Consider the following 22,389-nt stretch of genomic DNA (forward strand, 5'->3'; position numbering starts at 1 on the left):
CCCATGTTATTTTGTTGAATTTCAGTTGCACTACTTGTGACTGAACATCCATAATCCAAGACAAGCTAATGGCTAAATTCCAAAGACAGTAGCCATTGATAAATAACAGATATTTCTTCATGCCTTGAATAACTCGAGAAGTTACATCCAGAATGAAAGAAACTTGCACAAAATCGCTGCATCTGATGATAAAAATCCTCAGAGAAACTTGAAATCTATCATTTAAATCAGCATAGACCCACAACTATACAGAAATGCCAACTTTGACAGTTGAGATAAATGGCAAGAATGTACACAGTTATATATAGCTCCCACATTCCAGAAAAAAAGATGGATTTGAAAAAAAAAAAAAAACACCGGGATGGCGGCACCCATTCTTAAGCACTTCAGAAAAGATTGGCTCAAGCTGGAGGGAGCATCACCCAACTGAGTGGCGCAGATCCAAAACGAAGTGGTCGTAGACAAAAAGGATTACAACAGGGCTTTCCTAACCAAATATTATCATTTGCTTCATTAAGGTTAAAAGCACTTCTGAGTTGAGCCAATAGATTGAGCCGTGACGCACCAAGTTTTATGGTTGGGTATAACCTAATTATGTATAAAACTCAACTATAAAAGTTAATGTTTTTTACTTTTTATAGTTTTTTTTTTTTTATGAATTCCACATCTAAATCACAACCTCCACCTCTAAAACAAACACACATAAATGAGAAGAAATAACATGGGGAGTGTTGTCGTTTAGCATGTCATTAAACGACACCGGTTATTGCCGAAAGTTTTTTTTAACTATCATGACCCCACAGTCAATGTTTGAAAAATTAACCTGCGATTTAACCCATAATTTAGATAATATAAAAACTAAATTAGATTATTTTTAAATAAAAAATAATATTGTATGATTAATAAAAAAAAAACTGGATTGATTGAGCAATTGGCCTAGAAAAAATATGATCGATTTTTTTATTTTTTAAAAATAGTATAAATTTTATTATTTTTATAAAATAAAAGAAATTAACTGACCTGTATTAACTCACTTAAATTGCCGGATGAACCTAAATTGGGTTTAAAAACTAGGCATTGTATTTAAGGTTAGTTTGTCTACAATTTATTTATTAAAACATAATGAACATGCAAAAAAAAAAAAACTCAAACTCAAAATAAAAGGCGAAAAAACTATGAAATAATAATAAGAAAAAAAAACAAAATAGAGTAGAATAGAATTTGCACTATGATGACGCAGGATTGGCAAACACAGAGGCTTCAATGTAGCTGCACAAACTTGGAAAATTTGGGGATCGATGGAGTAAAACTACCGCACTTAGAAAATTTGGGATTTATTATTTATTTTGAGTTAAATTTTTAGTTAAAATAGATAAGATGTTAATCTGGTAAAATAAAATTAATTTGATAAAACCTAGTTGTGTGAGCACTATTTTAATATAAATTTTAGGTTGTGTTTAGGAATGCTTGGTGTTTTTATTTATTAAAAAATATATTAAAATAATATAATTTTTATATTTTTAATATCAATTAATTAAAGTTTAAACTAATAAAAAACACTAAAAAAGTATATTAATTTAAAATATAAGAAAAAATCAAAAGTTTGAAAAAAATACCTATTAATCTAGAACCCATAATCCCTTTTCCGGGTACAATGATGAGGTTGGAATCTGTGCCTCCACCACCTATCTACTCAGCCATAAAATGTCCTTGTGGACAGTAGCGGTAAAACTCCGTCGGGATTGGTTTTGGTGGTTCATCTGCTCATTTGATAATTTGAGCCGATGCTGCCAAATGATGAGCTTGATATTTTCACAATTTTATTTTTATTTTTTATTTTAAAAATTAATTTTTTGATTTAAATTAATTTTTTATGTATTTTCAAATCTTTATAATATACTAATATCAAAATTAATTTTTTAAACAAATATTATTTTCATATATCTACAAAAAAAAAAATAGTTTAAAAAGCTACTACTACACTTAGAAATATTTAAGAATGCAGTGGTTGTTTTTTAAATTTTAAAATATATTAAAATAAATTTTTTATTTTTAAAAAATTATTTTTAATATAAGTATATCAAAAAAATATGATAATATCAAAAAATATTAATTTAAAATAAAATAAAATAATTAATTTTTTTAAAACACTTTTAAAATACAAAAATAAAATAATATATTTTATTTTATATAAAGAAAATAAAAGTAAAATTTTTAATAATGGAATTATTCTAAAATAAAATATAATAATAACTCCATGCATTGACCGGTGACCAACCCTTGTTTCCAGAAAGATACCATTGGAGGAGACGAGATCACAGCCCTCTTTCTCTCTCTGTCTAGCATCACACCTCCTTGCTAGCTTCACCCACCTGGACTATCCCAGGCTCTTGTGTCCAAATGTTTCTGCATATAAGAACTTCCATAGCCACAGCGTTTGCCTCTTCATCCTAACTTTAGTCATCCAACAAGAGCTTAACCTCCATGGCTAAGAGTAAAAAGATTTTCACCAACACCCTCAGGCTCCTTGCCTTGGCTGCTACTGTGGTTGCAATTGTCTTCATGGTCACCAGCCATGAATCTGCCCAAGTCTTGAACTTAACATTCACTGCAAAATATAGCAACACACCAGCATTCAAGTAAGTGTAGTTTCCCCAACTTTCTGCCCTGACCCCTGCATTATTATCATCCTATTTTGAGTACATTTTTATGCCTGCCTTGTGGTTTTACTGGTCCCAAATGCTGGCATTTAGGTACTTGGTGATTGGAGAGGCAATTGCAGGTGGATACACCGTTATATCTATCCTTCTCTCGTTCAAAGGCCTGTTTTGGCGCTTGATTGTAATCCTAGATATGGTAATTAATGATGCAGATCTTCTTCTTCTTCTTCTTCTTCCCCTTTTAGCGGCATGTGCTTCTGTGATCATGAAATATGAATTTATGAATTGTAATGGGAACTTGCTTGTCATATAGGTCACAACAGTGCTACTCACATCAAGCATTTCTGCTGCGGTGGCAATAGCTCAAGTGGGCAAGAAAGGGAACACTCATGCTGGTTGGCTACCAATTTGTGGACAGGTTCCTGATTTCTGCGACAATGTGACTATAGCTCTTATTGCTGGTTTTGCAGCAGCAATAATTTACTCTGTGCTTCTTCTCTGTTCTCTCTATGTTGTCCTCAGTCCTATTTTTGTTGCAATACCTTAGATAAGCTTCCTTTGAGTAAAGACTAAAGATACTGTAATTTCATCTATACAATTTGGTTAGCTTATATGCCTTCTCTGTTTCTCAAGGACTGCTTAACCTGTTAAAGAATATATGCACTTCTTCCCCGACTGATGATCATTTAACATATCGGTGTAGCATGCTTGCTTTAGTTATTGTCTTGTAGATATGACAGTAGGAACCCTTAGAAAGGATTTTCTTGGGAATCTTCATATGGCTTGCTGTTTGAGGCAACCACCTCAGAACATTTAAAGAGTTAACAGGCCTAGCAAAGAGAAGCCACTAAACATGACTGCATGAGGAACCGTGGAAATCACTGGGCCGCAAAGGAAAAGGAAAGCAAGCAACAACAGATATTATAAACTTTATTCGACGGGCTATGGTTCTCTTGGGGTTTTCATTATTGGAGCTGGAGTCCTTAAGGATTTTCTGGAGAATCTTCATATGGCTTTCTCCTTGAGGCAACCACCTCAGAACATTTAAGAGTTAACAGGCCTGGCAAAGAGAAGCCACTAAGTATGACTGCATGAGGAACCATGGAAATCACTAGGCCTACAAAGGAAAAGGAAAGCCAGCGACAACAGATCCTATAAACTTCATTCGACGGGCTATGGTGCTCTTGGGGTTTTCATTATTGGAGCTGGAGTCCTTAATTAATACTGCGTGGCTGCAGCAGGCTTTGTGATGTAATTTTCATTACATTTCGGTGCATGTTTCCTCGACAGAATCAAAAACGTCCTTTCCAGTTTCCTTGAAGAAGGCATGAACTGTATTCATCATTTCCATTAAAGCAATTACGTACCTTATCCACACCCCTCGTTCTAAAACGTCCCTGATAAATGAGAGTGATACAAGCGTGGTTAGGACTTGAATATTCCCATTGTAGATTCACAAATTAATTATTTGAAGAATATAAGTGAATATTATATAGCTCAAGAGTAAATATTAGACGTTACCTTGTGATCTCTAGAGCTTTCTTCCGGCCATGTCATTTTCAGCAAGGCGTGGTTGTCAAACAAAAACATCGTTCTGATGATCAGAAATATTTCTAGCACAATAAAAGGCCATAGGTATCATTGCCCGATGAACCACAGAAGCTGTGACAGAAAGAGAAGCAGACTCCTACAAGAAAGGCTCCACGCTAGTCACAAAAAATCACTATTTAAGCTGCGTAGAAGTAGAAGTAGACGGTGAGGAATTCACTGAAATCAAGAGCCATTCCCGTCCGTGTCCAGGGCTCCAAAGAACTTACGTTTTGTGATTCAAGCGAAACCTTTCTTTTCAAGGAACTTCTTATATTCACTGAGGGTTATTCATCCGTATTCTCCGTCCTCATCCATTGATGTATAAAAATGAGTTACATTTCTTCTGCCGCCTCGACAAGTTTTCACAGTAAACGCAGTTTCGCATATCTCTTCCACGCTCCCTGCTTTCACTGCCACTGGCGCCACCGAAAGCGCTAACCAGCAACCAGGGAACTAGTTATAGTATAACAATAACCTCAATGTTAATCTTCTATTTATAAAGACAGGCTAGACGGCAACATATTTTATTAAACACTTAGAAGGCTGTTCCGCTGCAAGAGGGGCTTGTCTGTCTGTGGTTTTTTTTTTTTTTTTAACGGAAAGTTGCATACTTTTTTAGGGAATTGTTTTTTTTTTTTTGGTCCCTAGATAATTTATAAAATGCATTCCTCCACATCATACATTTAATAAATTTTCTAAAATTATGATTCTAAAATTTGAAATAGAAAAATAAAAAATGAAATATAACTTATTAACTATCAAGCAAGCTAATCCTTTACAGCGAAAGGACAATAAGAAAAGAAAAGAAAAATTAAAAGACATAAGTGAATCATTGTGAAAGTGTTTTTTTTCTTTTTTTTTCACTTTGGTCATCAAATTATTATTTTTTCAATTTGATCCTTCCATATTACACTGATTGATAATTGAGTTTGATGATTTATTTTGTGCTTCTTACTTTTGAATTTTTGTAATCTAAAAAAAAAATCCTAACATTGAGTTGGTTCTTGATTTTGTAAAGAAATTTTTTATTTGATTTTTTGTGAATAATTAAAATTAAGAGGACCAAAATGGAAAGTGTAGTCCTTTATTTAAGAAGAAAATATTTTTCTTTTTTGGTCATTTATTACTTTTTTTAGCTTGGCCATTATGTTTTTTCTTTTTAATTTTATTTTTTTATATTATGTTGATTAATGATTTAGCCTGATTATTTGGCTTGTGTTACTTTCTTTCAGGCAATTGTAATCTAAATAAAATACTTCACACCACTAAATTGGTTTTTAATTTTACAAAAAACAGTTTTTTGTTTGTAAAAATTTAAAAATTAAAGGATCAAAATTAAAAGTTTGATGAGATGGCAACCCTTAAAACAAAAAATTGGTGTCAATGCCTTTTTTGGCTTAAGATTTTGACCAAATTAATTTTTTATTCTTTTAGTTTGAAAATTATACAATTTAGTTTAAAACTTCATTTTATTCATGTTTTAATGTCTTAATTTAGAAGAGTAAAGAGAAAGTTGCTTAATTACAACAAAGGGGAGAGTTATTCAATTGAGATCTTTTAAAAATTTTAAAATAATTAGTAGTCACATTTCATCAACAAATTTTATTCGACAAAGAAAATCCAATTGAGATCTTTTAAAACTTTAATCTTATTTGAAAAAATAAATCGGGGATAAAAAAAATTTTTATTCCTTGATTTGATTTATATTTTTGAACTAATTTCAGAGTTTTTTGGATTGATAACTTCGTGTTTTTAGATTCTAAAAGTGTTAATTAAAGATTTTTTGGGTAAAAAATTAGCTAAAAAATAAATTTTGAAGTTAAAAGCCCTTGTACCCCCAATTTAAATATTAGTGTTGAGATCTTTTTTTTCTTACATTTGTTAGTATATATAATTTTTAATCTATTTTATTAAATGGATGTATCAGATTTTGAATTAATGATTAATATTTTTTATTTTTTAAAAAAATATTAGCAATATTTAAATATTATTTTAAATTTAAAAAATTTATTTAACTTGCAATTTAATGCAGATTAATTATCTAGTAGTTATTAATATGGTGAGACTTATTGGGTTGATTTGAGAAACTCAAAACTTAGAATCTCTTATAGACTAGATTTTTAATTGAATTGACTAAGATATTAATTTGATTAAAATTGAATAACTAAATTAGCATTTTAATAACTTAGTTAATCAAGTAAAATCTAACTATGTTATTATAAAAAAATAAAAAAATAAAATGATATTGTTTATATAAATAATAGATCCAAATTGATCACACGTAACCTAATTTAATAATTCAATAATCTAAACTTTTTTGTAAAATTCGTTTAAAAACCTGACAACTACAATATAAGAGCTTTGGTCTTATCTTTAGTGAAACACTAACTAACTTCAAATCAAAAATTGTTTTTCAATGAAAAACACAAAGAAGAAAGTGTGAGCATTATCAGCTTGTTTTTTAGCTTGAAGAAAAATTTGTGATAATTTTATTTTAAAGTTAATGACAAATGATTTTTTTTAATATAAAATTCATACAAATACAGCTAATTCATGTAAAATATATATATAAAAAAACTTAATCCAAATCAAACTAACATCTTAAAAGTGTCATGTAACTAAAATACAATTTTAAAAAATCAATCACTGTCTAAAAAGATTGAGTCGATTTTCTTTTAGAAACAAGAGAGCAAGCACAAATCAGTATTTAAATAGAAAAAATTGACAGAAAAAAAAAATATAAACAAAGACGTCAAGTGTTAATGGGTTAGACCCACTCACCAGATTGCAATAAAAAAACATAAGTGTACATAGGCCTAGAAGCCTAGGCCTTCACCTAGGTTTTTTATTATTTCCTCGTAAAGGGCCGCCCTTGTATTTTCCTTTTTTTTTAAGGTGAGCGATAAATCGCATGAAGTGGTGGCAACTTGCCACTAACTAGTTTTTTTTCTGGTGACCTTTGGTGATTAGGAACTAGGATCATGTTTCTACCTTTAAAAAATCTAAATTTTAGCTTGTTTTTATTTTGAATACCTTAAAAAACATAATTTATTCCTCAAAAAACTACTCAACATCCACGAAATCACTCTGAAAAATAAAAATTAATTGAATAACAAAACCCTAATATTAGTTTTTTTGAAGGAGAAAACTATCTCCATTAAATTTCTTTCGATAAAAAAAACTTATTAATACAAAGATTTTTTTTTAAAATAGTAAAAGCTTGGTTGATTAATAATATTCTCTCTCTTTCATTGTTTCCTTGCGAGTTTTTTTTTTTTAAATCTATAATTAAAAAATAAACAAAATAAATTTTTAAATTAAAATTAAATTTCTAAAAACTCTAAGATTGAGCATATATTTTCCAAATGTTTTAAATTGTGGTTCTCTCTCTTTTAATTTTATCTTTTTACTATAATATAAAATTTTATCTTATAAAATTAGATTATAAAAAAATTAAATAAAATAAAAGATGAGAATAAAGTTCAGAATAAAATTAAAAATAAAATAAATAAAAAAGCTTGAGAGTTGATTCAATATTCATATGAACAATGAATCAATTATAACTCAGTCATCTAAGTAACTAGATTATTAGATTATTTGTGTTTGTTATACCATCAATTAAATTAAAGTTTTTAAAATATAAAAAAAAAATCCATATAGAGAAAATATCTTTTTTAGTAGAAAAAATAAACATCGTGAGGGATAAGCTAATTTAATATAATTAACTTAATAGAGAAAGACAATTCAGATGACTAGTAAAAAAATAATTTAATTAAAAAAATTAAGACAATATTTTTTTATATATATAAATATTAAGAAGATAACATATTAGATTTATCCAAGTCAACTTAGATTAACCTTTCAAATTTAGAATCATGGTGATAAAACTATGATAATCCCACATAAAATAAATTATAATGCAATTAATTAAATGTTAAAAAATAAAATTAATAAAATAATTAATAAAAAATTAAAATTAACTTAGATTAATATGTTAAATTTATGATTTAGATTATGAAATTACAATAACTCTATAGAAATCATATATATATATATATATATATATATAATATTCAAATAAATAAATAACGTTATGTGAGATGAATCACTATTAATTACCATCTCTTTTATATAGTATTATGTTAATAATAATAATAATCATTTAGCTGTGGAAGGTTTCGATTGTTAAATGGTTGGTTTTTTCAGTACCTATACTTTTGTGGGTATTTTAGACTTTTCCTCTATAATATTGATAAGGCTGTATAGCGTTCATATACGGTCATGCGTGCCACGTGTTCCCTTCATTATCCCTTTCCTAATCCTCTACCACAAGTATCAGGTTAGAATAGACGGATGGAGGGATGAAAATTGAAAAGAGAGAGAGAGGAGAGGAAATGCAGAAACAGATGGAGAAGAGAGAGAGAGAGAGAGAAATCACTAAGGGGTAACATCAGAACCTTTTAGAAACTAGAATGGTAACAGTGATAATTCTTAAACTATAACAGTATAATTGAAACATTGATGAATTTATAGGGACGAACATAAAGTTTACCCTGGAAAGAAAAGGGGTCAAGCAAATTTATCTGATCAACATTCACTATAGTCCCCAGTCTGTATTTCCTCGTCAATGCATCTAAACCACCAACTGATATGGTAGAGAGCCAAATGGGACATAAAAAAACGAAGAAGAACCATTAAGACACACTTGGTTTTCGGACACATCTTACTGCAAGATGATTTGTGGTGCTCTCACCTTCAGAGCTCCTCTTTCTTCAAGCTCTTCCTTCACTTGTGATTCCAAAAGACCTGCTAAGCATTCTGCCAGACTCAAAATTCAATGCTCAAATTCTAGTCCGGACATTCCTTTAACCACCGGTAAGTTCTTGCTTTTGTACTTCTCCATTCTGTAAGCAATGGATTAAGTTTCCATTATAAATCCAATACACAAAATTGTAAAGAATCCAGTGTTCAAGCTATATGTTCAACAAAGTTGTTTGCATGCTTTACTTTTGAGTGGTCTGGGATTAATTATGAGAATTTGGTTTTGCAAAATGGTTAGCTCTGTGGCCTGTTTGACCTGTTAAAGGATGTAATTTTTCCTCAGTTGATCATTTTATGTACTCTCAGAATAGGGTGCTTGCTCTCGTTTTAGTCTTGCAGATATAACTATTGAAAGCCTTTCGAGTTTCTTGAAAATCTTCATATGACTTTCTTCTTTACACAAGTAACACAACAACCCCAGAACAAATAAGCATTGAGGCCCAGAAAATGTTGGTGTCCTAAGGCCATCACACTAGGATTTCACCAACTCGTGCCTTGTAGTGACAGAGAGGTACCAAGCCAGTTTGTAGGGTACTCAGTGTTCTGGTTGCAATTGCCTATTTGGAGAAATGAAGAAAGAAATTTTATGAACTGTACCAATCTGAGAGATGGTAATAAGTATTTCCTGGGGAAAATCTCAACAGTGATAGGAGTTCAATAGGTTGCAGTTTTTCTATGTAATGAAATTAATGAAGCCATTGAGAAAAGAAACCCCTTTTAGCATATTTTGTGTGAATGACAATAGCATCACATAATCTTGGTATACATAACATCATGCCAACCTATATGTGCACAAGGCATTAATGCATAACACCCCCTTCCCCTCACATCTGCCGCAATCCTAAGGCTTGCTCAATCAATCTTGTGAAGTGCTAGGTGAAGCTTGTTCGCAATTGAAGCTGACTTTTGTTATGGATTTATGACAGAGAAGATTGTAAATGACTCTTATTTGACTGGCGGTGCATATGATTTTGATAGAGCATCAACATCACTTACTCAGAAGTTATTATCATCTCCAAAGAAGGTTACTATTGTAAGGCATGGTCTTAGCTCTTGGAACAAAGAGAGTAGAATTCAGGTTTTTAGCTTCTCTCTTGCAATTTGTGGATAAAAATTTCTTCTTTTGACCATTCTCTGTAAGCTGCTAACCTGATTACGTTATGGGTACCTAGGGAAGCTCAAACTTATCTGTCTTATCAGAAACTGGAGTGAGGCAAGCGGAGAGGTGTAGGAAAGCCTTGGGAAATATTTACTTTGATCGGTGCTTTTCAAGTCCAATATCTCGTGCCAAGGTTTGATCAATGATTGCCATGACTGGTATCCTAACTTTCAGTTTTTCTCTCTATCAAATTACAAACTTGGCATTCAATGCAGTCCACTGCCGAAGTCATATGGCAAGGGAGGGAAGAGCCACTGGTTTTTCTCGATTCATTGAAGGAGGCCCATCTATTTTACCTTGAAGGCATGAAAAATGGTCTGTTCCTTTTGTTTTATTTGCTCAGCTACTGCTAAAGCTTGAGAATTTCTTCGTACAATTCTCATGTTTACTCGTCATGTTCTTTCTCACCCCATCACCAAGTTGTGGTGTTCATAAGTCATAACTCAGTCAAATTTGAAGAATGAGCAGTCAACTTTAATGAATAAAATTATAAAACTAATCTCTACTATCTATGTGGAGAACAACACTGAACATGCATTTTTCTGTTCATTTTTATAAGACTAAAATCACGTTCTGAATTTGGAGGCAGTGGATGCCAGGGAGAAATATCCAAAGGAGTACACAACATGGAGAGAAGATCCTGCTAATTTTACTGTCAATGGCATCTACCCTGTGCGAAAGCTATGGGGGACAGCTAGAGAAGCTTGGAAGGAAATATTGTTTTCGTCTGTGAGTAACCTTGCTTCTGATGGGTATACCTTATTAGTTTTCTTGGAATGTTAAGTCTACTGACTTGAAAATATTTTCTTCAGGGAGAAAGCTTTTTGGTCATCACGCATAAGTCAATATTGAGGGCATTGATCTGTACAGCTTTGGGGCTAAGTCCAGAAAGGTATGTGCTGGACTTGAAATAATTTCAGTAACCCAGTTTAAGGCATAATGATCCTTCTGGGATATCAACAGCTAGTTCTCAAATACCTAGAACATCTTTGAGCCTTGGGCTGTTTTTCGGTATTAAGTTTAATGTGGCCTTATTTAGACATTTTGTTGAAGCCTGATTGCCACCATGCTTGCGTATCAGTTTTATACAACAGTAACACTTTTTGCTGCTTACTTTCAGCTTGTAAGTGCATTATTTGTTGGTTCAGGTTCCGTTCAATTGATGTAAATAATGGTGGCGTATCTGTATTCGCTTTCAACAAAAAAGGAGAAGCAATGCTTCAATCTTTGAACATGACAGCTCACATGTATAATGATCATACCTATCTTTACTGAAACTTCAAGACTTCACTTTTTGGCGAGGAAGAAAATTCTGCTGAAAGGAAACGCACACCAGAAACAGTGATACAGTGCTCATGGAATGATAATGGGCAGAGTAAGTGATGCAACTTATGAATGATAATGGGCAGAGTAAGTGATGCAACTTATGAATCATACCAGCTTCATCTTTGTTTGGTTACCATGAGGAGATAAGGATTGTAGTTTAGAAGTTGAAAAGGTGTAACGGATGCATATTCTTAGCCCACGCTATGGTCGCTTGTCCATGTTAAAGCTTTTATCTGAATTCATTATGAGAAAACCTGCATTACTGTGGAATAGTATTCCTGTAAAGCCCTTTCCAGAATATTCATTTTCTCACTATTCTCTCTTCCAATGTTCCTTTCTCAGCTATCATTGTTCTCGTTGAAGAATGGATTCTTACAAAGCAAGAGGGTTAAGGACTCGAGTTTGAGTCCCAACTTTGTGAATTCATTAACAATCACAAAAAATTGTATACTTGGAACTGATAAAGTGGCAGGCTAAGGAACCTGAAAAGCAGAGATGTGTTGAAGCTTTGTTTTGGCAAAGAGCTAATAACTTGTCGGGGAGTCGATGAACTGCTTGGTGTCAACCGTACATTTTCTTGGTCAACACTTCCAGTATCATTTCTTGATTTAAAAAAAAGGGTGAGGCAGTGAGAGCTGAGTGTATTCTTATAGAAATTACATATCACTGCAGAACTCTTTTGGCTGCCTTTGTTGAACAGTGATACAAGGAATTTATGGCAAACGAGAAGGGAGATGCGTGACCATTTTATTCTATGTGAAAGAAAAAAGGTTACTAGAAATGGACATCATATATTTGGTTTTTGCCATCAATATTATTGAAATGACAGAAGGAATGTTGCGCAGGAGAAGGTGTGAGTGCCTCCAAGCTGCTGCTTTTCTTCTTTTTTCTGATTTGTAGTCTTCTGTTCTCAAGTATCTGGTTGCCCACAAAAATTAAAATACCCTCAAGAACAGGAAATTATCGTTTTCAGGTCTATAATTTGGTGCAAAATACAGTGTAAAAGAAGGTATAAATACCACATTAGTTAACTGAACAACGCAAGTGTGGTTAGGGAGGCAGTGAGGTGACCGAGGTCTCGGACTCCGGTGCTACTTCTGTCATCCAAAGAATCTTGAAGGAGAAAATAAAAAAGTTGTGGGCATCATGGCTGCGGGGAGAGAATATATCATTCATGTCTCATAATATAATATCAAATTCGTGAAACTTGACAAACAGCAGGTTTGCCCGAGAGGTTAAGGGGGAAGACTTAAGATCTTCTGTACATAAGTACGCGTGGTTTCGAACCCCCCAGCCTGCATTTTTATTTATTATGGGCCTCTTAATATTTTCATCATCTTTCTGTCTTTCTTTTTCCTTTTCAGGTTCCCTGTTGAAATCTTTCTCGTTTCATAAATTATATTTTAATTTTTACTAGGATTATTGGAAATTTATACACACACATCAAATCTTTATAGATAGGGAAAAATTTATGGATGTTGCGCGGCTGAAGGTACTTTTGGAATACCCATTTGACTGCAAATGTGATCTCATCGGAGATGATGGTGGTCATGGTGGTGTTCATGCAAGAAGGTCAAGAGTGGAGGCTGGGATGTGGAACGGTGGTGGGCCTTTGAAGGAAAAGAAAAGTCGTCTATGGTTATGATTCAAATTTCTGCCGTTGTTGTGAGATCTCTTGTCATTCAGGAGTGACAAATGGTGGTCGCAAGTACAATGATTCCTCAGTTTTACTTCGGTTTACTTCTAGATTTCTCTCCCCCACTGCGGGCTTATCAGATCAAGTTTTACCGTGTGGTGTTAATTTAATGTAACTTTGTCTATTTTATGAATTTAAAAAAAATATAAATTATAAAAAATATGATATAATTTAAAACAAATTAAAATAATATTTATTTAAAAATAATAAAATATGATTTACTGAATTCATTTGGATTAATTAGAATAACTTCTTAAATTCATAATTCAAATTATAAAATTAGAATAACTTAATAAAAAATAAATCAAATTAAATTATAAATCTTAATTTTTATTTAAAATAATATTAAATAATAAATTTTAAAAAAATTAATTAAAAAATAAAAAAAATAATTCATATCAACTCGAGTCAATATGTCAAACTTGTAGCACAGATTATTATACCATGATAATCTTATAGAAAATAAATTAAAATAAATTATAAAATTCAATTTCTAATCAATTCAATGTTAAAAAATAAAATTAAATAAATAATTAATAAAATGACTTAAGTTATCTTTATTAAGTTAAGTCAATGATCTTAATTATGAAACTGAAATAATTTTATAAAAAATAAATTATAAAATATAATTTATAATAATAAGTATATAAATAAAAATTAAATTAAAAAAAATAAATTTATCAGGTTAATCTTATAACTTGAATGATAATATTAAAATAATTTAATAAAATAAATTATAAAATTCGAGTAAACAAAGATGAAAAAAAAAAAGTTGTTCCGGTGAACAGTGATATATAAGGAGGGGCTGAGGGGAATGCCGGAATGGTGATTAACCATTCTCAATTATTTCTTATTAAAATGCAAAATATAATATATGGAAATATAAGAGTGAAGTGTTATTTAGGTAATGATGACATGTAGGATGTAGGTATAGGGTGGTGTTTTTGTGTAGGTGGTGCTGACGTGTAGCACCTAGGTTGCTGTAGCAAGCACGCATCGCCAAGCACGTGTTTAGCTCCACGCATTTAATGTAAAATGCTGTGTTTGTCAGGGGCGAGAGAGATGAAAAGTTGTAAAAGTAACAAAATTCGAAGATAACTTCTTCTACTTTTTTTTTTTATAACTTCTTCTACTTTTTTAATATTGCGGAAGATAGTATATTATATCATACGTTTTTCATGTTAAGTTGCTAAACTTTACATTCAGATAATCTTATAAAATATAAATTTTAATTTTAATTTAATTAAATAATAAAATTTTAAAAATTCAATTAAAAAAATACAACAATAAAACTTATAAAAAAAATCACGATGTTCAAATTCTTAAAAAATTAATTAGAAAAATGATAATAAAAAAATTTAAGCTAGTTATTGTTAATTGATTAACTTGTAATTTGAATTATTTTAAAATAAATTATAGAATTTAATTCTAAATCAACTCAATTAAAAAAATAAAATTGAGTTAATTTAATTGAATTATTATTAAAATCATGAAATTAAGATAATTTTATATAAAATAAATTATAAAAAATAATTTTTAATAAACTTAATATTAAATGATACAATTTAAAAAAAAATCAAAGCATTATTTATGTGAGGAAATAAAAAATGAATCCATCTCCCTTTTAATTTTTTTAAGAAAATAATATTCATTTAATATCATATTAGAAATTTACTGCTTTTTATAAAAAATTTGTTTGATAATCGTAGCAAAAAAAAAAAACACTACTATACTCTTATTATACTAAAAATCTCTAACCCATATATATGATTTAAAATTGCATAAACCTCAAATATATCGTATACTATTAAAATAATATCAGTTCTGCATCCAAATTATTTTTAAACAAATTAAATTTCTTAATTACATATTTTTAGTTGCATTACTTAAGTAAATGTTAAATTTTCTATACAATGATGCTGGTATTTTTTTTAAAAAAAAAGTATAATTTAGATGAAAACATAAATAAAAGCTCTTAAAATTAGATATAATTTTTTAATTAAAAAATCATGAAAGTTTTTAAAAGAAAAAAAAAAGATTGTTTAATGGCAGGTTTGGGGATGGATTAAAATTAGATATAATTTTTTAATTAAAAAATCATGAAAGTTTTTAAAAGAAAAAAAAAGATTGTTTAATGGCAGTTTCGAGGATGCCCTTCCACATTTGTATAAACGGGTTTAAAAGAACGTTTCCTCACCCGCCAAAATAGCATAAAAACAGGACGGCAGCAGATTCATGGCACACTTTCATGGAGACCAAACAACCCCATAAACTCCCACATTCTCCGGCCTACAATTTCCTTCTTCAAGCTGGACCACGTCTCTATCTTCTCCACCAAGTCCATGCCCACATTGTAGTCTCTGGCTATGGTCGCAGCCGATCTCTTCTTACTAAGCTTCTCAATTTAGCTTGCGCTGCTGGCTCCATTAGCTACACGCGCCAAATCTTTCTCGCTGTCCCAAATCCAGATTCTTTCCTCTTCACTTCCCTTATCAAATCCACCTCCAAATCCCACAACTTCTCAATTTACTCCCTTTACTTCTATAGCCGCATGCTCCTTTGTAATGTTTCACCTTCAAACTATACGTTTACGAGTGTGATTAAATCTTGTGCTGATTTATCGGCTCTGAAACATGGTAGGGTTGTACATGGGCATGTTTTGGTTCACGGGTTTGGATTGGACGTGTATGTTCAAGCTGCTTTGGTGGCTCTTTATGGGAAGTGTGGTGATTTGATTAATGCGAGGAAAGTGTTTGATAAAATACGTGAGAGAAGTATTGTGGCATGGAATTCAATGATTTCTGGGTATGAGCAAAACGGGTTTGCTAAAGAGGCAATTGGGTTGTTTGATCGAATGAAGGAAACGGGTGTTGAACCGGATTCGGCCACATTTGTGAGTGTTTTATCCGCTTGTGCTCACTTGGGTGCATTTAATTTAGGGTGTTGGGTGCATAAGTATATTGTTGGTAATGGCTTAGATTTGAATGTGGTGCTTGGTACTTCGTTGATTAATATGTATATAAGGTGTGGGAATGTGAGTAAAGCGCGAGAGGTTTTTGATTCGATGAAGGAAAGGAATGTAGTGGCTTGGACGGCAATGATTTCTGGGTATGGAACAAATGGTTATGGTAGCCAAGCAGTTGAATTGTTTCATGAAATGAGAAGAAATGGATTATTTCCTAATAGTATTACATTTGTTGCTGTTTTGTCAGCATGTGCTCATGCAGGGTTAGTGAATGAAGGGCGCCGGTTGTTTGTAAGCATAAGAGAAGAGTATCACTTGGTTCCTGGGGTGGAGCATCATGTTTGCTTGGTGGATATGCTTGGTCGTGCTGGACTTCTCGATGAAGCATACAATTTTATCAAAGAAGAAATTCCTGAAAACCCAGCACCTGCTATTTTGACGGCGATGCTTGGAGCTTGCAAGATGCATAAGAATTTTGACCTTGGAGCACAAGTTGCTGAGCATCTCTTAGCTGCCGAGCCAGAAAATCCAGCTCATTACGTGATACTCTCAAATATATATGCTTTGGCAGGTAGAATGGACCAGGTGGAAAAAGTCAGAAACAATATGATTCGAAAATGCCTGAAGAAACAAGTTGGCTATAGTACAATTGAAGTGGATCAAAAAACTTACTTGTTTAGCATGGGGGACAAGTCTCACTCTGAGACAAACGCGATTTATCATTTTCTAGATGAGTTGATGTGGAAGTGTAGAGAAGCGGGTTACGTGCCAGTATCTGATTCAGTGATGCATGAATTGGAAGAGGAGGAGAGAGAACATGCGCTTAGATACCATAGTGAGAAGCTTGCAATAGCATTTGGGTTATTGAAAACGAGCCATGGAACTCCTATCAGGATAGTGAAGAACCTTCGAATGTGTGAAGATTGTCATTCGGCCATTAAATTTATTTCAGCTATCTCCAGTAGAGAGATTATTGTCCGTGATAAGCTTCGCTTCCATCACTTCAAGTTCGGCTCATGTTCTTGTCTGGATTACTGGTGAAGGCTCCCTTTGGCATCTTTTAATCAAATATGAAATAAATATCATTTTGCGATGCCTTGATGTACCTTTCAAAAGGGACTTGGAGACACATCAAGATTCAGTTGGTCAACAGGAGTCTCATCATATTGTGATTGGGAAAAGCAGAAACAAATATGAAGGGCATCGATTGTTCATTCTCAGTCAGGATCCTATTCAGTTAGACATGGAGGATGAAGGAATCATCACCAAATTCGCAGTAGCGGACCTATTTCCTGAAATGTGGTCATTAGCCAATTCCTTTTTGGATCATCCCATGAGAAGGTACTTATTCCTCGGTGTTCCTCGATAAGTAATAAGCCACCCGGAAAAGCCACCCGGCCAGCAGAAAACTGTGCTGTTCATCGTGTGATTGGTGGTCTAAGGCACTCCATCAACAGCAAAGGCAGGAGTAAAAAGAGAAGGGAATAAGAAGACCAACCATCAATCGTGCATTTTTTATTATTTTTTTTTAAAGGTTTTGTTAATTCAGTTCCGTGCATATGGAAAGATTTGCCTGGCAATTTCCAGCATTTCCGCGGGACAGTATTTTGCAGCCTATTCTTATCGGGTTTTTTTTTTTTTTAAATAGCACTTTAAAAAAATTTAGGCCAAATAACATTATTTTTAAAAAATATATAAAATAACATATTTTATACATATGTCGTGAATGAAAAACATAAAATTCAAATTTTTTGTAATTTTGGAACTCTAAATTTCAATTAAATTGTGATGCACAAAATAAGGTAGAAAAGATGAGCGAGGAAAAAGAAATAAAAAAGAGAATCTATAGGCTTAGAAACCATGATTCTAATTCTTATCATGTCACTATCAAAATAATGTTAGCGTGATGAATTCAACAATACTGAAAAAAGATATCAACGATTACGCGAGTATGTCACAGATGTCTCATAAAGACGATAAAGATGATGGGTGGCAGACTGGCAGATTCATGGGTGTTGTCATTAGAATTATTTTTTAAAATATATTTTATTTTAAAATATATTAAAATAATATTTTTTATTTTTAAAAAATTATTTTTAATATTAGTATATTAAAATAATACGAAAATGTTAAAAAATTATTAATTTAGAATAAATAAAAAAAATTAAATATTTTTAAAACACAAAAACAAATACTTTTAATATATCACATAAAATTACATACGTACACACAAGTTATAATTCAATCTTCTTTGCAAACAAGAATACTTAGGTGAATTGATTAGATTTTAAATTATTATTTTTAATGATTATTAATTTGAATTTTAAAAAAAAAATTAAAAATTTATATAACTATTAATATTATAATTTATAAAATTAATTAATATATATATATATATAAACTGGTTTGAATATTTATATTAATAAAAAATATATATACATGCTTAGCATCTCAAACTTGTACCATTTCACAGCAGACCCATTTTATGAAGGAAGACATGTGCATTATTGAGTTTCTTGTGCATATTTTGCTGTTAAATTCACTCTTCACGAAGCGGACGAGGGCAGCTCTCTTTTCTCAAAGGAGAGAACAAAGCCAGTACATAATGAGAATCTTGACAGCTCTCTCCATGTTCAAATCATTAAAGAACAGAAAGGGCAAATTGAACTCATTTTACTGTTTTTTATCTGGCATTAATTTCATCATAGGAATTTATTTCTCTGTTTCTTATTAGGTATTAATTCCTTCATTGAAATCACTTCTATTGTTTTTTTATTGTACATTAGTCTCATTACCGGAATTAATTTTGGGTGTTAATCCATTCATTGAGAAATTATTTTCTTTCATTATATATTTTACAATTTAAATATAAAATAACATAACATACCTAAAATATCATAACAACTATATTACAAAAACAAAACATTAAGGTGTGGAACTCCTATGTGCAGTTAATATTTTTGAGTGCCTCTTTGTTGTAGCATGGTTCTACAAGTCTCTCTTATATTGACAAACATATCATATTTTCTTTTTATATATTTTACCAAATAAATTGTTATTTCCAAGCATTTATCTAATAATTTAAATTAACCAACAACAATAAGTTTGACTTATTCAATTAAAATTATCATCTTTTGGTTAGTTCATTTCAAATTAAAATTTTCATTCATTTTCATATTTTCTTGATTCTACTGATAAAGAAAATCCTGCATAATCTCGTATATATAACTATTTTTTTTATTTTTTTTATTTTTTTTATTTTAAAAAAATCCAGAATTTTAAATTAAGATTAATTCCAAATATAGGTTGAAAACTAATTCATTATATATGATTTGTCATAATCAACTATAAACTCTACTCAATGTTTTAATCATAATTAAAGTTTTAGAATTTGGTTCCGTGCATAATTTATTTTTTTGAAAAGCTACATTTATAATTTTGATGGTTAATACTAGATCTAGTTATGCTATCTAGATGTCTAATATCATTAATTATAATAACATGTGGAACTTGTCTTCCTGCTCTTAGTTTAGATGTGTTTACTTGTTTTATTCTATATTTAAAGTTTTATAACTTTAATTTATGTAATATCAATCTAGTTGAAAAGTTAGCATCCTTAAATATAACTTTCATGTAAAAATAAAATTTAAATCTCATTATTTTCATGCCTAAAAATTCCCTATAAATTAAGAGATGAAAATGTCTCATGTTTCATTCATAAATTTTATAATTAATGAAATATCATACACAATTCTATCTTTTTATGACAAACATTATACACAAACACATATATATATCTATACATGTATATTGCAATATTATTAATTTTAATTTTTTAAAACCTTTCATGCTTATTTACATTTTATTTAAGCATCTAAAATTAATTCACGCAACATTCATGTAAACAAAATTTTCAATTACGTAGGACATTTCAGTACAAATTTTTTTGAAAAGATTTGCCTAGCAATTCCCAGCATTTCTGCGGGACAGTATTATGCACCCTATTTTTATTGATTTTATTTTTCAAAAGAAATAGCATTTTAAAAACGAAATTAGCCAAAAAAACACTACTTAAATTATTATTTTTTGTGAAATAACATATTTTATAGATATAGTGAATAAAAAAACACAAAATTCAAATTTATTGTTATCAGAAACACGAAATAGGAAAGCTGAGGGGGAAAAAAAGAAATAAAAAAGAGAATCTATAGGCATAGAAACTATGATTTAAATTCTTGTCATGACGCCATCAGAAAAATCTGAGCGTGATGAACTCAACAATATCACAAAAAAGACACTATCAGCGATGACGCGAGCATGTCACAGATGTCTCGTAAAGACGATAAAGATGAGGGGTGGCCGCCTTATCTTCTGACAGCAAGTTGCTGCAGTTTCCTAGAATCTACTGCTGCCCAAAAGTACGCATTGACACGTAAGTTATAGTTCAATCTTCTTCGGGAACACTTGCATGTTCTGTCACGAGTTCAATTATTTTTGGATTTATTAGAGAATTATATAATTATTAATTTTAGGATTTATAAAATTAATTAAAATATAAAAAAAATACTTACATGCTTAACAACTCAAACTTGTACCGTTTCACGGTAGACCCATTGTTTAACGGAAAACATGTGTATTATTGAGTTTGTTGCGAATATGTTGCTGTTAAATTCACATGAACTCGTGACGGAGTGGACGCGGGCAGCTCCCCTTTCCGGAAGGAGAAGACAGAGCCACGTGCATAATGAGGATCTTGACAGCTCTCTCCAAGTTCAAATCATTAAAAAACAGAAAGGGCAAGCAGGCAAGTGGAATCGGCAAACTGAACTGTTTTTTATTGGGCATCAATTCCATCACCGGAATTTATTTCACTGTTTCTTGTCGGTAATTAATTCCTTCACTGAAATTAATTCTACTGACCGTTATTGGATGTTAATCTTATCACTGGAATTCATTTTGGGTATTAATCCTTTTGAGAAATTTTTTTCTTTCATTATATGTTTTATAAATTAAATATAAAACAACATAACATATTAAAATATAAAACCTCTCCTCAGTTTTTTAATCATAATTAGGATTTTAAAACTTGATTTGATGTATATTTTATTTTTTAAAAAAGTTAAAACATTTTTATATAATTTTGAAAATAAATAATAAACCTATTTATGTCATCTAAATGTTTAAAATCCTTAGTTACAACAGCATGTGAAATCTCTCTTCCTACTCTCAATTTAAATTTACTTCTATAATTACAATTTATATAAAATTAATTTTGTTACAAAATTAAAATCCCTAAATATAAATTTTATACAGAGATGAATATTAAATCTTATCATTTTCATACTAAAAATTCTCTAAAAATCAAAAGATGAAGGTGTCACATGTGTTTATTCATGAATTTTATAGTTAATGAAATATCATACATAATTTTATTTTTTTATGACAAGCATATATATTCCAATATCATTGATTTCAATTGTTTAAAATTATTTATGTTAGTTTACATTTTATCTAAGCATTTAAAGATAATTTACGTAACATTCATATTAATGAAATTTTCAATTACTTTACAAAATTTTAATAAAAAAATTCAAATTATAATTAAAGCCTTGTTTGTGCCGGCAAAAAATAATTTTCTAAAAATAATTTTTAAAACTTTTCCATATTTATTTGCTATGAAAAAAATTGCACATACAACTATTTCTTACATTCCTTTTTCATTTTTGTTACTTCAAAAAAAATCAAAATTTTAAATTAAGATTAATTTCAAAAATATATTAAAAACTAAATAATTTCAAATGGTCTGTCATAATCAAATCTAAATAATATTTTAATCATAATTAGAGTTATAAAACTTGTTTTTATGCATAATTTATTTCTTTGAAAAGCTAATAATTTTTTCTATATTTTTAAAAATAAATACTAAATTTAGTTCTGTCATTTAGATATCTACAATCATTAATTACAACAACATGTGAAATTTCTCTTACTACTCTTGGTTTGGTTTAGATTTATTTTTTATTATTTTTATATCTTGAGTTTTATAATTCTAATTTATACAAAATCAATTTCATTTGAAAGTTATTATCTCTAAATATAATTTCTATGTAAATATAAATTTTAAATTTCATCATTTTTTATATAAAAATCCGCTATAAATCAAGAAATCAAG

The 22,389-nt window shown here is 30.4% G+C and overlaps 3 protein-coding genes and 1 long non-coding RNA gene across 5 annotated transcripts; all 4 read left to right on the forward strand.

The window, feature by feature from the left end:
• The first annotated feature begins 2,295 nt into the window (after window positions 1-2,295).
• Window positions 2,296-3,466, forward strand: LOC105138859 (CASP-like protein 1C2). Its single transcript, XM_011045071.1, has 3 exons — window positions 2,296-2,639; window positions 2,754-2,856; window positions 2,974-3,466. The coding sequence occupies exons 1-3, from the start codon at window positions 2,485-2,487 to the stop codon at window positions 3,205-3,207; spliced, it is 492 nt and encodes a 163-aa protein (XP_011043373.1). The 5' UTR covers window positions 2,296-2,484; the 3' UTR covers window positions 3,208-3,466.
• Window positions 3,467-8,823: 5,357 nt separating this feature from the next.
• LOC105138860 (probable 2-carboxy-D-arabinitol-1-phosphatase) lies at window positions 8,824-11,877 on the forward strand. 2 transcript variants are annotated; one of them, XR_844877.1, is made up of 8 exons: window positions 8,824-9,125; window positions 9,998-10,149; window positions 10,244-10,363; window positions 10,446-10,545; window positions 10,820-10,959; window positions 11,043-11,122; window positions 11,379-11,609; window positions 11,645-11,877. XR_844877.1 is itself a non-coding variant. In XM_011045072.1 (7 exons), the coding sequence occupies exons 1-7, from the start codon at window positions 8,984-8,986 to the stop codon at window positions 11,503-11,505; spliced, it is 861 nt and encodes a 286-aa protein (XP_011043374.1). In that variant the 5' UTR covers window positions 8,824-8,983; the 3' UTR covers window positions 11,506-11,837. The 2 variants fall into 2 exon arrangements, 1 of the variants encoding a protein (XP_011043374.1); XM_011045072.1 differs by having other exon boundaries at window positions 11,379-11,837.
• A 22-nt stretch (window positions 11,878-11,899) lies between these two features.
• LOC105138861 (uncharacterized) lies at window positions 11,900-12,453 on the forward strand. The gene is made up of 2 exons (XR_844878.1): window positions 11,900-12,149; window positions 12,229-12,453. It is a non-coding gene; the product is annotated as an uncharacterized LOC105138861 (long non-coding RNA).
• A 2,965-nt stretch (window positions 12,454-15,418) lies between these two features.
• Window positions 15,419-17,829, forward strand: LOC105138862 (pentatricopeptide repeat-containing protein At2g33760-like). The gene has a single exon (XM_011045073.1). It carries the CDS (start codon window positions 15,501-15,503, stop codon window positions 17,256-17,258), a length of 1,758 nt encoding a protein of 585 aa, XP_011043375.1. The 5' UTR covers window positions 15,419-15,500; the 3' UTR covers window positions 17,259-17,829.
• The last annotated feature ends 4,560 nt before the right edge of the window (window positions 17,830-22,389 follow it).

Source organism: Populus euphratica, unplaced genomic scaffold (genome assembly GCF_000495115.2).
Source record: "Populus euphratica unplaced genomic scaffold, PopEup_1.0 scaffold84.1, whole genome shotgun sequence".
In the NCBI taxonomy this organism is placed as follows: domain Eukaryota; kingdom Viridiplantae; phylum Streptophyta; class Magnoliopsida; order Malpighiales; family Salicaceae; genus Populus; species Populus euphratica.